The sequence below is a fragment of the Urocampus carinirostris genome, chromosome 19, assembly GCF_059441175.1.
Source record: "Urocampus carinirostris isolate Australia breed hairy pipefish chromosome 19, RoL_Ucar_1.0, whole genome shotgun sequence".
Classification (NCBI taxonomy): domain Eukaryota; kingdom Metazoa; phylum Chordata; class Actinopteri; order Syngnathiformes; family Syngnathidae; genus Urocampus; species Urocampus carinirostris.
The window spans coordinates 7,381,191-7,399,241 of NC_142367.1; the positions used below are offsets into that span (position 1 = coordinate 7,381,191).

The 18,051-nt window shown below is 37.5% G+C and overlaps 1 protein-coding gene and 1 pseudogene across 3 annotated transcripts; both read left to right on the forward strand.

The window, feature by feature from the left end:
- Positions 1-660: 660 nt before the first annotated feature.
- On the forward strand, positions 661-16,751 carry LOC148347036 (aldehyde dehydrogenase, dimeric NADP-preferring-like). 3 transcript variants are annotated; one of them, XM_088323284.1, is made up of 11 exons: positions 661-809; positions 4,118-4,302; positions 4,383-4,614; positions 7,733-7,818; positions 8,252-8,460; positions 11,069-11,186; positions 12,771-12,912; positions 12,993-13,159; positions 14,036-14,083; positions 14,159-14,258; positions 16,421-16,751. In XM_088323284.1, the coding sequence occupies exons 2-11, from the start codon at positions 4,147-4,149 to the stop codon at positions 16,732-16,734; spliced, it is 1,572 nt and encodes a 523-aa protein (XP_088179410.1). In that variant the 5' UTR covers positions 661-809; positions 4,118-4,146; the 3' UTR covers positions 16,735-16,751. The 3 variants fall into 3 exon arrangements, with proteins under 3 accessions (XP_088179410.1, XP_088179411.1, XP_088179412.1); XM_088323285.1 differs by having other exon boundaries at positions 4,145-4,302; XM_088323286.1 differs by lacking the exon at positions 14,036-14,083.
- Positions 14,296-14,430, forward strand: LOC148347037 (U2 spliceosomal RNA; annotated as a pseudogene).
- Positions 16,752-18,051: the final 1,300 nt, after the last annotated feature.

The window sequence follows — 18,051 nt, forward strand, 5'->3', positions numbered from 1 at the left end:
TCCTTCAAAGTCTGACTTATCATCAGTTACACCAAATATTTGTTTCCCTCTTGATGCTTTTTTGTGTTCATTATTCTTTCAGGATGACTTTTCGTTTCATCCATTCTCTAACATTTGTCTCTCGTACTGTGAATAAAAATAGTGTGATGATAAAATCCGATGCGTGTTACCCACCAAATAATACAGGTACTACTGCCCATGTGAACCATATTCATTTTAAGTCAACTGTCCAACCTCAGATGCCCCATTCACTCTGGGAGATCTCACGATATCACCCTCCCACCTCAAAACATTTTCAACCCGAGTCTATATAACTCACATAGGTCACTCTTTTTGACTTCAAAACGATAATTTTCTCCCAAAGGTGATAGCTTTAAATGCTTTTATTTTTCAATTACATTTCAAAGTAGCAGTTTAGAGGAAAATAACATTAACTGTTTTTATTAAAAAACATGTTTCACTATATTGCATTGTAATGTGATGGATATGTATACCGGTAGAAATATTTGACACTTTTTTTTTTAAAGTTTTGAATAAAAAACTGATTTTGACATAAATACACCCACCCATAGAGAGCTATTGTATATATGGAAAGGTTTTGGTTGACCCTTGAGCAGCGTTCCTTCTACTGGTAGCTATCTAACACAGAGGGACGGACGGACTGTGAACAACAAGGCTCACATTGTTATGCAGCAAAGCGTTTGCCTTTTGGAAAACTGATCTTCTCCGGGATAGTAATTCTGTACTACAATTCCTTTTCCAGAGTCCACGGAAAGAAAAAACAAATTCTCTTACATTCATACATTCAGGTAAGTTTAACTTGACTCAATCATATTGAACATTTTGAATTGGTGTAATTTTAAGCCACAAAATATTTGATTGTTTAAGTAAATTCTCCTTTTAATTGCAAAATAGAATTTATATAAACCAGTAATAATTCACTTTTCATTTTCGTATTGTCCTGTATACATTCAATGGCTATTACTGTTGCAATGGGATGAAATGAGAAATGCAATGCATGCTGTGTTCTAAGCCAATATATGAGCTCCATTTTAAAGCTGAAATATGGGTATAACTTTGTTAGTAATTTTATGATTAATAAAACGGGCAAAAAACATTTTAAGCACATTTTAAGTTGTATTTATGACCTTCCTGGTGGAACAAGCTTAACAACATAAATGCTTTTGTTTTGGTAATCCCAGAAAACAAAGTCACTACTCGTAGGTGACCTTCACCCTCACATACTTTTTTTTCTTTTTTTGGTAAACTATAAAAAGGTCTCGGTATTGTATAGTAAAGTGTTGTTTTTAACGAGAGAAGTGATCGAATATAAAGTGCTTTGTTAGTTGGAAAAGTGCCCCATAAATCAAGTGTCATTTACCATTTTTGGGTCAGCATCCCTGAGAACTAAAAGATTAAAACAGGACAAATAAATGGTTTGCTTTTCTTGAGGTCATGCAAAAGAATCAATCAAAATGAGTGAGCCTTGCTATAAACACTGCAGCAGAACAGCTCTCTCAACTAGGGTTAGGTGGTTAAAAGCGTCTGCTTCAGCCTACCACCTATGTATCAGGGACTAGGGAAAGTAGTGGCACATTTCAGGCTTCAAACTTAAAGCTAAAAATCAGAAAATACTTTCTAGGAATCGATAACATGTTTTTATAATTATGTCAACATTTTATATTACATTTACAACGAAAAAACTGAAAAGTAGGCACTGCAAATAACAATATTGACTCCCTGTTCTCTCAGATCTGCTAACTTACTCCAGAAGTTCCCTGATCACTTCTAACTGATCAAATGTCGACCTTAAACACTAATTTAGCAACATTTACACACCTCCCGAAACACTCTGCAAGTAATAACGTCAAAATGGAGAGCATAAAACCACTGCATACCTACCAAGACCTGGCCGTCCCTCTAAACTAGCCCTAGCAGGTGAAAAATAATCATAAAAGCATCCAAGAGGCCCTTAACCATAATGGAGGACCTCCACGCATACATAGCTGAGCTCTGAGAGTCTGTGCATGAGATCTGTCATAGTCTTCATACATCTGCCCTTTATGAGAGAAAGGCAAGAAGAAAGCCCTTTCTGAAAAAAAATCAGAAAAAAAAGCCGATTTGGCGTTTGCAAGAAGCCACATGGGAGTCACAAATAATACATGCTCTGGTCAGATGAAACCAAATGGAACTCTTTGGGCTAAATGCAAAACGTTAACACTGCACAACACTCTGAAAACACAATCCCCACTGTCAAACATGGTGGTGGCAGCATCATGCCCTGGATTTTCTTTTCTTCAGGAGGGACTGAGAAGATCGTTAAAGTTGATGGGAAGATAGATGGAGCAAATCCAGGGCGATTCTGGCAGCAAATCTTTCAGAGTCTGTAAGAGACAGGAGAATGGGGTGCAGGTCCACCTTCCAACAGGACAACAACTCTAAGCATAAACCAAAATCTTCAATAGAATGGTTCAATACTAACAGTATACAGGTTCTACAATGGCCAAGTCAAAGCCCAGATCACAGTCCTATTGGGCATTTGTGGCAAGGTCTGAAAAATGCTGTGCATAAAAGATCAAAATCTAATCATAAGTAATGTGAGTTGTTTAGTAAGGAAGCATAGGCAAATATTTCTCTTTCAAGATGTGCAAAACTTATAGAGACACACCCAAAAAGACTTGTGGCTTTGATCGCAGCAAAAGGAGGTTGTAAAATGTCTCATCTCATCTCATCTCATCCGCTTATCCTCAGTAGGGTCGTGGGGGTGCTGGAGCCCATCCCAGTAATCATCGGGCAGTGGGCAGGGGACACCTTGAACTGGTTGCCAGCCAATCGCAGGGCACACGGGGACAGACAACTCACTCGCTCATTCACACCTAGGGTAAATTTGGACAGGCCAATTCACCTGAAATGCATGTTTTTGGAATGTGGGAGGAAACCGAAGTGCCCGGAGGAAACCCACGCAAGCACAGGGAGAACATACAAACTCCGCACAGGAAGTCTGGAGCTGGATTTGAACCCACGCAGGAGGTTCCCAAGACATGAACTGTGCCGCACATGCGCTAACCACTGCCCTGCCGTGCTGCCCTGGTTGTAAAATGTATTAACTCAAAACATTTATTTTTTAGATTGTAAATGTAATATTAATTGTTGAAATATTTTAGTTACACTTCACGAATGTGTCTCTCATGTTGTTGATTCTTTGAAAATATTTTAAGTTTTTTTACTTTAAGTTTGAAGCCTGAATTGTGGCAAAAGGACATATAATACTTTCACTAATTACTCTATATCATTGCATTATATAGCTGTAATTTTGTGAATATTTCAATTAATTAGTGGTTCTGTGTGTGCCTTGCAACCCCCAAAAGCCAAAAACAATTGTTTTGGTTATAGATGGCTTGTATACATTTAAATGTGATTACAATTTGATAAAATAAAACATTTTAGAATGTCTGTGTATCCCGAAAAATAAAATTACATTTGTAGTTAGAGCACGTAATGTGTACACATCCTTTTGATAAATAACTAATTATAATTGTGCTTTAAATTCACTAAAAATATAAATGATTCATTTAACAGTATATTCTGCATCTTTTTTCGAGAACTGTCTTTTCAGCTCTGCTCACAAATGGCTATTCAGATATTTGTAGTTGTTTTAATCGTTATATTAGCAATTATTAAGTAAGATTATGCACAAAAATGACTTAAAAATCAACTAAAATATACTCTTATAGATTTTAATTATAAAAACATTTATTTTTTTCACACTAAGGTGAGCTTTTACTACTTTTTTTTAATCCTGGGAATTTCAGGTCCATAACGTAAGAACTTTGCTCAACTTTGGATCCCTCCACAGGTGCTTCCCCTCACTCGACTGGTAAACATGGTCCCTATTTTACTCTCTAAGTCTAATTTGACTTCACTAGCGGTTGTAGCTAAAGGCGACCCGTAGCCAAAAGTAAAATGTGGCAGGGTTTTCTACATGCTTTGGCAAAAAGTGGAGGACACAGTCTCTTAATGTCAAATAACGGTTTTACTAATTATCCAAATATATAATTAAAACTCGAATAATAAACCACCAGTTAGTTCAAGGCTCAAAAATGTATGTTCTCAACAGAAATCCTTTCTTCTCTGGTAACTGAAGTTATGGAGAGAGATGTTCTTCAGCGTACCCGGGAGGCCTTTTTGAGTGGGAGAACTCGTCTTCTTGAATTCAGGCTGCAGCAGCTTCATGGCCTGAAAAGGATGTTAACTGAGCGGGAGGTGGAAATAACCACAGCTCTCAAGCAGGATATCCACAGGGTGAGTGGTGACACACTTTTCATCTCCATCAATGGCTTTCTGGTTCTGTACTTTATTACGTTATTTTGGATTTCCTATAGAGCCACTATGATACCGTCCTTTTGGAGTTGATTGGAGTTGATAATGAGATAAACCTGGCTCTGAAAAAGTTGAGAGATTGGGCGGCCCCTCAGCTAGTGGAGAAGAATCTCTTAACAATATCAGACGAGGCTTACATCCAACCTGAACCCCTGGGAGTGGTGCTCATAATTGGAGCCTGGAATTATCCGTGGGCTGTAACGTTGATGCCCCTTATAGGAGCCATTGCTGCAGGTACATACACCTTGTAGTTGGACATATGTTGATACCTATTGTTGCTGATTGTAGTGGTATCTTATTCCATCACTTTTTAGTAACGAGCAAATCAATAAGGCATTTCTTTTGCAAATCATACTGAGATGTTTGATGACTGAATTTTCAATTTGACTGCCTTATAATTTCTTTCTTTTGTTCTATTTTGTGTTTACATCAATGGAAAAGCAGTCATTGGGGTGAGGTTAGTGGGAATGATGGAAGTATATCAACTTTACAGTAATCACTCGGTTAAACGTACAGTGCTGTGAAAAAGTATTTACCTCCTTCCTTATTTCTTTGTTTTTTTGCATATTTATCGTTCACAAAGGTTTCAGATCATCAAACCAATTTAATTATCACCAAGAGACAACTCAAGGAAAGACAAAGTGCAGTTTTGAAATGCAGATTTTATTCATAAAGGCACAAATAAATCAAAAATCATCTTGCCCTATGTGAGAAACTAACTGCCCCCCCTTGTCAAATCACAAAGTAACTGTGAATAGAGGTAAAATCTCAAATTTTGGGTCGGGTTTGGACATAAAATGTCAATCATGAAGTCGGGCCGGGCCGGGCCGGGCTTCTCTCTCTCTCTCTTTTAATTGACATACAATACAAGTATGAATATTACCTTCTTCCAATTTCTTCTCTACACAATATAATTGTTTGCCTTCATGCATTAGGCGAAATTTGTGATTTAGAAACTTTTATGTTTTCCTGCAATTAGTATACAATTAAATGATAAATAGAAGATGCGGCCCTCGAGGACCTAGGTTTGCCCTCCTCTGTAAAGAAGCTAACCGAGACTTAGGAATCACGCTTGAATTTTAATATAATGTTTTCAAAGTTTGTAAAGTACTTAGATTTTAAATAGAGTTATTGTAAATGGCTGAGATTGTTGCCAAGATTCTCAGCAGTCTGACTGGATATACCACACTTTCACGTTCATGTATTTTTCCTTTTTTTTTTTTTTTAAATCAATATTGTTTTTTTTCTTAATGAATGTTTACGACCCCTGTCTTACTAAGCTGCACTCATACTGAAATCCACACAATAACTGTGTCAATATGACAAGAATGTTGAATTAAGTTGGTTGTAACACTTTCCTTTTGATACATTTTGTTTCTAACAGTCCACTCATGTACTTCCAGGTATCTACTTGGGGTAGGCGGTACTGAAAATGTTGGTATCCATCCGAAGTAAATACAGGGTCGTATCGATTGATTCCAATACCGATGCTTCTTCTTTGGAAATGTCATGATCATTGAACAATTGAAGAGTCAAATAAAAAGCAGCAATGTAACCAAAATACAAACACTGTAAAACATTGTCAAGAGACTAATATACCTTCCAATGCACAATGTGTTGAAAATAAAGTTTAGTGTAAATGAACTTTACTGTAAACACAATTGGATAGAAATCAAATCAAAATGTGTTTGTAGAGCACGTTTCAGGCAACCATTTGCAACTCTAAGGGCTATAAAAAAACTTGCATTATAAAAGAAAAAAATCCCTTATGTATGTACGTATGTACGTATGCAGGGTTGGGTAGGGTTACTTTAACTTGATTACTTTCAATTACTTTTGGATTACTCCAATACCAAATATGCTAATAAGACAAAAGAAACTAAATATGAATAAAATTACTAAATTTTGTGCAGTCTTGGGGAGTAACGGAATACATGGAACGGCAAAAATGATGTTGGCAAACTGTTTGGATTGATTTTCATTTTGTTTCTGTCGCATTTTATGTTAGTTTTGCCGGAAATCAAAGAGATCAAAGCCAGGAGAGAAAGCTTACCACCTGTTGTGAGTCATAATTTTATTCATATTTAGTCCCTTTTGTCTCTTATTAGCATATTTGGTATTGGAGTGATCCAAAAGTAATTGAAAGTAATCAAGTTAAAGTAACCCTACCCAACCCTGTATGTATGTATGTATGTATGTATGTATGTATGTATGTATGTATGTATGTATGTATGTATGTATGTATGTATGTATGTATGTATGTATGTATGTATGTATGTATGTATAATCTTACGAACAACTTACACAATTATTATAGTGATAGTTAAAGAGGGAAGACAGTATTGATGCCAAGACAATAGTATAGTTTCAAGTACCCCTTGTCACATCGGTTATGTCTGGTTCACTGCTTTGCAGATTTTGAAATTGGATTGTCTTCATTGTTATTTATATCAAAGTACCGTGCATTGCGTTCTGAGCAGACAGCACACAGCAAATACTGTTATGGGTGCAGGTTAGGGAAGGCTTTGTATGTTTAGTGGGCGTGACTGTGCTATGCAAGTGTATGCTGTCAAACAGCAGGATGGGCGCACAAGTTAATGTGTTTGGCCAAAACAAACTGGAAGGGATGGCGACAGCTAGGAGTTTTAGCGTCTCGTTACATTGAAAAGAAACTATCTAATTAAATCTGAGAGTCAGAAGAGCGCTAATAAATGGTGATGGCCAGCAGATACCCCGTTGATTGTTATTGAGTCCGGAAAGCAACTGAGGCTTTGTCAGGAATGGCTGCAGGTCGAGCCTGCTGCTACGGTTAGGCTAAAAACTCTCTCAACCCACCTTTGCCGACTTGTTGCTCACCTATGCCAGATCCATTACCCTTGAAATGGATGACTTAGAGCTACAACAGCCACATTTGGGACGGTTGTACTTGAATCATCGCCAAGACCTGGCTCAATTTTACTTGATGCTAGCGTGCAGCTAACCAGCCGCTCCCTGAAACGCTGTCTTACACTGAAAGGAAAAGCCCTCCAGTTTGGTTGGATTTATGAATTATGACAATAAAGACCATTAAACTGCAATTATATGTTCTGTGTTTTTATTTGTAATTTTGTTACATTCTTATACTTTCAGTTGGTTAGGACATGATCTTGAGGTAAGTTTGACCTTTGGGGGCTTTTATGAAGGTATTTCACGGATTTTCTTTTTCTGTGGGAGGTTCTGGTCCCCATTACCACTGTAACCGAGGGATGGGATAAATGTATCGACATTTGGCTCATTCCGCCCACACTCAGTATACGCTCTCCATTCAGTTATGATATCATTCTCTGAATTACTACTTGTTATTATTTTACAGGCAATGGTGCTGTGGTGAAACCATCTGAGATTAGCGCTAACTCATCTCTTCTCCTCGAAGCACTGCTCCCTCTCTACTTGGATAAGGTCTAAGTATAATTCGATACATTTCTTTTTCCATAAATGTATTCAACATATGAGAGGGAAAAACATGATGATGAAACTTCTCTCATCTTTTATGCCTAAGGGGGGTTATCTGGCCAAACTTGTTCTGGCCTGGGAGTGTGGAATGTCTTTTTGAAGAAAAAAAGAGTGATTTCACGCTCATTCCCAGGTGTTTTTTGTTAGTCTAGCCTGAAAATAGTAAAAGTAAGAAAAGTCCAAATGCAAACCCAAAACCCAAAATAGTTATAATATATATATATATATATATATATATATATATATATATATATATATATATATATATATATATATATATATATATATATATATATATATATATATATATATATATATATATATACTATTTATTTACTCCCAACACTGGTCGCTACCAACTGGTCAACTCTATTTTCAGGATTTGTACCCAGTGGTGACGGGTGGAGTGTCTGAGACACAGCAACTGTTGAAGCAGAGGTTTGACCACATCTTCTTCACCGGAAGTCGAGCGGTTGGAAAATTGGTGTTGGAGGCTGCAGCGCGACATATCACCCCCGTGACTCTGGAGTTGGGAGGGAAGAGTCCTTGCTACATCGATAAGAACTGCAACATCAGAGTTGCCTGCCGGTATAATGTATTTCTTATATATGATGGATTATACAGTCAAGTCACGTTTATTTGTATAGTCCAGGGGTGGCGAACACGTGGCTCCAGAGCAGCATGCGGCTCTTGGCCAATAAGAATGCGGCTCTTTGCCTCATCATATTTTCTATATACTGTGGCTCTTTGCCTTGTTTCTTGTTTTTTCTTTTTGAGTGTATTGAGGATGGACACTTTCCTTGAAATCAACACAAGAACAATACTTGTTGTATTGTAAGGAGAGGAGTGTGTTATGGGAAATCATATGTTTTTAATTGTGTGTGTCTGTCTGTCATGGCAGGTCAGTACATGGTGTGGCTCTTTGACTCTCACAGTTAAAAATTTCGGCTCTCTGTGTCAAACTTGTTCGCCACCCCTGGTATAGTCCCTTAATCACAAAATGTCTACAAAGCCCACAATTACATCATTCCCTGATCTGAAACAGACATGCTGGCAAGGAAAAACTTAAAACCTCAACACGAGGAAAATGAGTAACCTTGAGAAGGGGCCTCACATCTGGTCATCCCCCTTCCAGCATGACCAGATTTAACATTAGGTAACAGTACACAAAACAGAGTGAACATCAATCGGAAAAACATACGTAATATGTAGAAACTGATGGCTCCTCATAGTACCCTTTGTCTGACAAAAATGCTATTAAATCAAAGCAATATGTTGTATTTGCGTAGGTAGCGGGTTAACGGCAGGATGTTGGTGCAATGTTCTTGTAAATTACCGCCCCCTAGCTTGGTGAAAGCAGTAGCGTTTCTTCACGCCTTCATGCAGGCCCATTTGAACCAATTACAAATTTCATTGGCTAAAGTTACAGCGATACCGCAGCTATGTTGCAGGATGCCTGCACATTGAACACTGAAGGCATCTTGGCAGATTTCTGGACCTGGCAACAAATAATCCTGAAATGTGATTGGTTAATTGGTTTAATATGAAAGCACATGTCTGGAAGCAACGCAAGCAGGTGAGAAGCAATGAAAGGAAACTGACGGACAATTTGGAATTACTGTCTTTAAGGTTTACTATCATTTGTGGCGTCATTCAGGCACAGCACAAAAAAAAAACAGCATCAATTACTAACAAACAAGTATTGACAGAAAAAATATAATCAACATCACATGATTGTCACAATCACCTGGATCTGGAACACCTGTGTTCAGGATTTGGCGCCAACAGCCAGGACAGCTGATTGGCGCACCCTGTCCATTTAAATCCTCAGCTTCCGGAAACAAGTTGTCTGATAGTACTATGCTACCTGTTGCCATCTGCTCAGAAAGCCCGTACCTCCGACTCTTTGCCTGCCTCCTGTTTTTCTACTTGATCTCCGTTGCCGACCCGTTTCCGATATTTGCCTACGACCTGCCCTGCCCGTCCGATTCCTGATCACATTTCCGAACACGACGACGCCCTTCTTCTCCAGCCCCAACCAACAACACGACGATTCCGCCTGTCCGCGACCATTCCCGCCAAGCCTTCGCCCGCCTGTCAAGCTTCGTCAATCCGTCAAACAACGGACCGAAGAATCACGCCTTGTCATTCCTTCCTTCCAATAAAACCAAGAAACGAGTGCAAGTGATCTCAGTTTTCCTTCCGTCCCGCTTGACAATGATTCAAATATTTTTTAGGCCAGCAGAGTAGGCCTTGCAGGCCCTCACAGCAAACCACTAATATAATGGCAGTCATGCAAAACTATTCTCAAGTACATGTTTATAGTTTTTGAAGATCACAAATTTGTCACGGAGAATATGTCAGCCTAGCCTGACTCCAAAGTAATGAGGGACATTTTAGGCTCAGGTCAGGCTTGGGCTTAAGACCTTACTTCTGGGCTGAAAGTGGTGGACAAAACGTTTTCCTGTTAGTGAAAGGCTTGCTTGCCTCGGAATTGTATGAAAGATGTCAAGCTTTTCTTGAATAGTCCGCCTTGAAACCATTAAACAATATACTACCTTATGCCACTCGTTCTCAAGTTTAACGGCTATTGATGCAATTTCTTTGGTGGATCGCGAAAGCAGTTAGTCTTCATTTCTTATGTAGTACAGTAGTAACAATACTTAGGCTAGGTTTACACTGCAGAGCCTAATGATCATTTGTTTAATGTTTTAGTGAGATCGTCCACATTTCCAACTAAATGCAACTTGTAAGAGACTTAATCTCCTGTGTGAACGCCACACGTGTCCCGCCTGACGTGATGTCACCTATAATGTGCTCATGTTTGCGGAAGTACACATGGATGTTAACGGCGGAGTGTTGTCCCAGCTTTTAATCAGGAGCACTCTGTAGTCTGTCATTTACGGTATATTGTTTCCACAAAAACAAAAAACCCTACAACACGTAAAATGCACATCATAACTGAACATTTGCGATTGTTATTGAGCAGATGAATAAAAGACCGTTCTAAATATGTAAGAAACAATCATACGATTTGAAAAAGTTGTCTAATAGGAGATGAGTCTCTTTCAAACCTTGGCTTTAAACTGTGATTCCTTTTTCTTCTTTGGGGATTCGAACATTTTGTGAAAAATGGAATCAAATTCAAAGCACAACGTTCTGAATAATGCTAATAATGATGCCTTTCTTTTTCTAGTCGTATAACGTGGGGAAAATTTGTCAACTGTGGACAGACGTGTATTGCTCCTGACTACATATTGTGTGAACCGTGTGTGCAAGGCCGTGTGGTGGAATGCATCCGACAAACTCTTTTGGTATTGTAGAATTTTAAAATACCTCCTACACCAGGGGTGGGCAACTATTTGGAGTCGTGAGCCGCTTTGGGTTAAAAAATGTGGGCCAAAGGAGACCTATACCATTGTTTTCATTCATGAAATCATAAACATGCATCTACATGTTGTATTTCTTTGTTTTTAGAATAGAATAGAATAGAATATACCTTTATTGTCATTGTTACAAAATGGGTTAACAACGAAATTGGGCATGACACTCCAGTTTTACACATTCACAGTGAGGTATGAGCCAGAAGATAAAGGAACAGAGAAGATAAGGTTATAAAACAAGGGGGATAGGGCTATAGTTATAATTTACATGGTATTTACAAATGTCGGCATGTGTTTTAGATAGATAAGTTTAATCGAACTGGTTTAGAAACGTTGACAATTAAAGAAAAATAGGTCCTTGTTTTAAGCATTGCAATTCATATTTAGTTTTGTAGTATTACCGTAGTTTTAATTTTGTTGTATTCTTGCAGTAGTATTTTTTATGTATTTCCACTGTAGTACTTCTGTAATTGTGTAGTATTTTTTGTAGTTTTGTCATGGTAAATTTTTTTGGGTGAATTTGTAGTATTTTTGCAGTATAACTTTGTAGTATTATCTCTTTAGTAGTATTTTTGTCATGCAGTATTTCTGTCATATTTCTATTGTACTTTATTGTATGATAGGATAACTAACGTGGATTTTTGTATTATTTCTGTACTATTTCTGTAATATTTTTGTAACATTACTATAGTTGTATATTTGTTGTTTTTTATTTCTGTTGGAATATTTTTGTAGTAGTTTTTAAAAAATTATAATACTACTGTAGTAGTACCATTTTGTATATTTATTGGGGTTTTTTTTTCCTGAAAGAAAGCAAAATAACAAATAACGTCCCAGTTTTAAGCATTTAATTTTATATTCCGTTTTGTAGCGTTACTACAGTTTTAATTTTGTAGTATTTCTACAGTATTATTTTTTCCTGTATTTTTATAGTAGTATTTCTTATAGTATTTCCATCATAATACTTCTGTAGTAGTGTTTTTTAAATATAGTTTTACTGTAGGGATGTTTTTGTAATGTTTTGTAGTATTTCTATCGTAGTATTCTTGTAGTATGTCTTTAGTATTTTTGTACCATAACTGTAATTGTAATTTTGAAGTACCATATTTCTCTTGTAATATTTCTTCTGTTTCAGTGTTTTTTATTGTAGTATTACAGTGGTAGTATTTTTCTTGTATTCATATTTTATTTTTTTCTTTCCGAATGAAAGCAAAATAATATATTAGGACTCTTTTTTAACACAACCTTCTTAATTAATTTTGTAGTTTTTCTGTCGTAGGGTTTTTGTTTGTAGACACACCAAGGGGCAATAGGGACAAGGTTGACATTCCATTTTTTTAATAGTGGTATTTAATTTAGTATTTTATATATATTGCCATTATATTTTGACGATTTCCTTTTGGCGGGTCAAATGACTAGACAGGCCACAGGTGGCCCGCGGCCTGTAGTTTGCCCACCCCTGCCCTACACACTATGACTCTGTTACATTGAATTGAATGCATAATAATGTTTCAGGAATATTACGGCCCTGATCCCAAATCATCATTAGACTATGGTCGTATTATAAACCACACTCACTTCAAGAGACTTGTGGGTTTGATGGAAGGGTATGCACCAGTTATAGGAGGGCAATGTGATCCCTCTCAGCGGTATATTGGTAAGGCCTATTTTTCATATAAATACACACGATTTTTGTATGTATTCCAGGGTTTACTAATGAAATGATTTTTCTAACAGCCCCAACTATATTGAAAGATGTGCCCCCTCACTCCAGGCTGATGCAAGAAGAAATATTTGGTCCTCTCTTGCCCATAGTGACTGTGAGTGGCTTGGAAGAAGCCATTTGTTTCATCAACGAGAGAGAAAAACCTTTGGCTCTCTATATATTTTCCTCTGACAAGCAGGTGAGAAACTGGATATAAAGAAACAAAGAAAAACGATCTGCAGGTTGAAATATGTCCACTTGATGTTGCCAAAACCAGGTGCCTCTCACAAACTCTGTACCTGTATTTCTCTCTCTCTGTCTCTCTTTCTCCCTCGCTTTCTATCTCTTTCTCTCTCTCTCTGTCTTTTACTCTATATATATCTCTCTGTTACCTTCTTTTGCACTCTCTTTTATCTCTCTCTCTCTCTCTTTTATCTCTATCTCTCTCTCTCTCTCTCTCTCTCTCTCTTGCTATCCTTTTCTCCCTTTCTCCCCTCCTCTTTTTCTCTACTTTTTTCTCCTTCTCTCTTTCTCTCTTTCTGTTTCTCTTTGGATTTACTTCTTTCTCTCTCTTTCTTTCCCCCTCTCTCACTATTTCTCTTTTTAACTCTTTTGTTTCTCACATTCTTTCTATCTTTCTCTCTCTCTCTCTCTCTCTCCCCGTTTCTTTGTCCCACCCTCTCTCTTTTTCTGACCCTCTCTTTCTCATACTTCTTTCTCTCTCTCTCTCTCTCTCTCTCTCTCTCTCTCTCCCCGTTTCTTTGTCCCACCCTCTCTCTTTTTCTCACCCTCTCTTTCTCATACTTCTTTCTCTCGCTCTTTTTCTTTTTCTCTAATCTACTAGTTTGGCCCCCGAGAGAATGTTTGTTCAATCGAGTCAAAATGAGTTTGACACCCTTGGTATAAACATTATTATGTTCTTCCTCTCTAATTTAGTTACCGAATCTTATTGCAATATGTATTCTGTGTAGCACTATTTAGTTATTCTATATAACACGCTACAGTGGGCATTTGCATATTACACTGGGTATTTGTATATTGTATTCTTTTTGCTTTATTATTGTATTGTTCTCAGCTCAGGGATGCTGCTGGAAATGTGAATTTCCCTTCGGGGATGAATAAAGTATCTATCTATCTATCTATCTATCTATCTATCTAGTTTCCCTTTTAATAATTCTTTATCTCTCCTTGTATAAAGGTAGCAGAAAAGATGATTCGAGAGACCACGAGTGGAGGAGTGACCGTCAATGATGTTATGATGCACTACACACTCATTTCACTCCCGTTTGGTGGTGTTGGTAAGATAAGATTTCCACAAATGTTATGCGCTGCGTAGTTGCTCCCTGGTATTTAGCTTGGCCTTTGCCATGATCTTTGATTTTTGCATTCCGGAGATGGAATAAGAGCTTGCTCTGTCCACTCCACGCATCGGCCCGGTATTGCAGTACCTCCGGGAACGGTGCATTCGCAATGATCGCAGCAAGGCTTTAGGGCTAGGACCTTAGCTTGGGCTTTTGGCTGAGAGTAAGTGTCCCTGCTCCTAGGCTTTGTAGCGTATTATGAACTGACCGATAACGGATAATGGATAATGAATAACGAAGATAGATCAATAACCCTTAAAAACCCCAAAACCCCAATCCCAAATGTTTGTACGTTTGTATGTTTATCACCAAGTAGTATTTTAATGGAAACGAAAAAGAAACTTTTTTTTAGCCGGACCCTGATTAAAACAAATGGGCTGCCTGTTTCAATTAATACTAGATAAAACAAATATTGTATAAACATATTTTATTTATTAAATGAGTTGCAAAACAAATAGAATGTATAGTCAAGACATTGTGAAGGTTAGAAATGATGTTTATTTGAAAAAAATAAATGTATCCTTCAAATTTTGTTTACGTCAAAGAATGTACCATTTGAAGCAATTACATTTGGCAATCTAGCCTTTAATTTAGACAAAAACAAAGCGTTCATGTAGACAAACAAATGGTTTATTTTCAACAGTGAATATTCAATCTATGTGAAATAGTGGGTATGGACTCTGGGATACAAATGGTACCGGATTAAAAAATAACATAGGTAATAAAAACGTCCAATCCCTCGGCGGCTGACGTTACCTAGCAGTTTTTAGGGGTACTGCAGGGCAAACACTCTGAGGTTATGCCTCTATGTGTGACTGACAGATGCATTTTTAACACCTTTTCCTGCCCGGCCTGCTGCTGCATCTTGCCTGGTAGGCAAAAGGGAGGACCAAATCTATTCTCTTCTTATCAAAAGCTAAATATAACAGAGGACATTTTTTCAACTACAGAAAAGGACAATGCCAGATGTACTTTGTGCGTTTAGTTCTCTGCTATTGTGACAAATTTTATATAAACACATTAAAAACGTCATGCTATAAAGGGCAAAGAGCTGCAACCAAAAATGTGAACATATCACTGTTCCTGAACAAAAAAAAGTAAATCCGTTGTCACTATGGTAACAGAGCCAAAAGACCTTGTTTGTCACATTGTGGATTTTTCGTTTGACTCACTTGACTTTTTCTCTGTAACAGTTGTTGTAATAGTAGAAATGTGTTTTTTTGTTGTTTAAGGTTTTTAGATTGCACTCACTGACTTTCATGTCAAAATATTGTCCAATAGAAAGTATAGTTGACATGTTGACATTGTTATATGTGTGTTTTCGTTAAATTGCTACTTTTTTATTCAACTATCTTGGCTTTTGTTCAGAAACAGTTTTGATACAAATGTTTCTACGCTGTCCATACCTTTAAAATATTCTACTTGCTGACGCCACCTTCTGGCTAAAATAACCATTGCAGCCTCTGTCAATCTCCTTTTCTTGCGCATGCAAGTATGTAAAATTCTAGAACAGCTCGATTAACCTCTTCGTTTTTCATATTTTTGGGAGTTTGGGTTTGCATTTGGACTGTATATGAAACAGTCATTTTCTTACTTTCACCGTTTTCATCCTAAAATAAAAGATAACTGCAAGCACGCGTGTAAGAGCACTCTCGCCTCCTTTCCTCCAACGTAATGTGCTCAATGGTGGAAACATCAAAGGTCAACGTAAAATAAAATCGGATAGGTGAGGTGAAAAAAGATATACAAAGGCTCTTTGAACTCACGTGGGCATTTTTAACACATACATCATTTCAAATATTTTAAGGACACCTCATCCTACGCAAACCACATTTGGAGTTTGATCTGTAGTTATCTAATGGAAAATAAAACATTTTTAGTGCTGAGTTTAAACGTAAATATAAACCACTTTAAGGGGAAGTTTCAATAATTCAATGATCATGACATCGTATCACCCTTCCCTATTTCATGGATTTTCAGGCACACAGTGCATTATTAGTAGATTTTAGAAAATCAGAATTTTAGCTAATCGTTTTACTGTAGGATTTGATTTTCTGCATTGCTGCTACTTGTATTTTATTTATTTATTCATTTTTCAGGACAGAGTGGTATGGGCTCCTATCACGGCAAACACACCTTTGACCAGTTGAGCCACAAAAAGGCTTGTCTTCTCCGTTCCCTTGGCATGGAAAGTATCAACCTTGCTCGATACCCACCTCAGGACCGTCAACGTCTAAGTAGGGCACGTTTGGCCTTCATGTCCCCTTTGATTGACTTCTCCAAGAAGACTTATATTTGGGCCGTCGGTATGACTGTCCTTTCGTTTGGGCTATTCATCACCTTGCTTGTCATTTTGCTCATTGCGGCTGGTTTGAATTGTACCTGTTGGTATTGGAGGAATTTTTTTAATTAGACGAAGCAAAGTACTAACCGCTGTACTTACATCTAATTGCCAGCTTGAGTTTAGAAAACCCCCAACTGCACCAAATAAATACCCAGAGAAAAGTTATCTTTGACGTGCTTTAAAGTAACCTTATCTTAGTAAAGCAATATTTTTTTAATCATTTTTATTTCAACTTTTAGCCAATTCAGAATGCTACATCTACTTTAAAAAGGACGTGTCCTTCTCCAATCATCTGTCTCTGAGAATTCGAAGTCACTGTTGCAGTTGAAGCACCATCCCTTCCTAATCCACAAAAAAGACTGAGTGTTTTATATAGTGCTAATGATTATTTTAAAAATCAATGCATCGTTCTATTATTTTTTTCAGTTAATCGATAAAAGCGGATATTTATAAATCGTATTTTCAGTTGACTCTTCTTTGTTTAAATATTGAAATATTGAATATTCTACAATATAAAAGTATACAAAAAAAATTAAAAATCCAAGTGTTTGTCAAATAACAATTCAAAGTACATATAAATGTATGCTATACACATGCAAATATGTAAGATACTCTTTTCCTACCTCCTTATTCAAAAGATCATATTACATTTGGACCTGTCATACAAAACATTTTATTTGATTGTATGTTTAGAAAATTTGTATCCACCAAAAAATATCAACCTTCTAAACCCACTATTCCAAATTTTGTCATGATTATCATTGCACTCCCCTGTGCCCACTCGTTTGGCGCCAGCTGCTGCTGGTTGTCTGATTGGTTCCCCCTTCTATTTAAGCTCAGTGCTCTCACTCGCCCTTGGTCGACCCGTCAGCGAACCTCTTTTTTCACAAGGCAAACATTTTTGACTCTGATTCCCGTCGGTCCCGTTTTGTCACCCATTTTCCTCTCGTCCGTTCCTGATTTCCCCGTTTGTCTCCTGCTACGACACGTTTTTTGACCCCGACCATGTTTTGATCTCCCGTCCCGGCTAACGACCCGGTTTTTGACCCCGACCACGTTCTGATCTCCCGTCCCGGCTAACGACCTGTTTTTCCGGCTAACTACGCTGCGATCTCACGCTCCGGAAGATCCACTTCTGCATTCATAACACGCTTGCTCTCTGCGTCCAGTGAGCACCAGATCACTGGCGCTGCCTTTCCTCTATATTTCAATAAACTTGTGAGTAACGTTACGCGATTGGGTCTACCATTTAATCTGGATCCGACAAAGTATTTTGGGGTTGAATCTTTGAATATGCTAAACATTCCAAATGTGTAGTACATACATAAACTGAAAACTAATCTGCCCCTTATGTTGAGTTTAACTTGGCATCATTAATATTTTGGT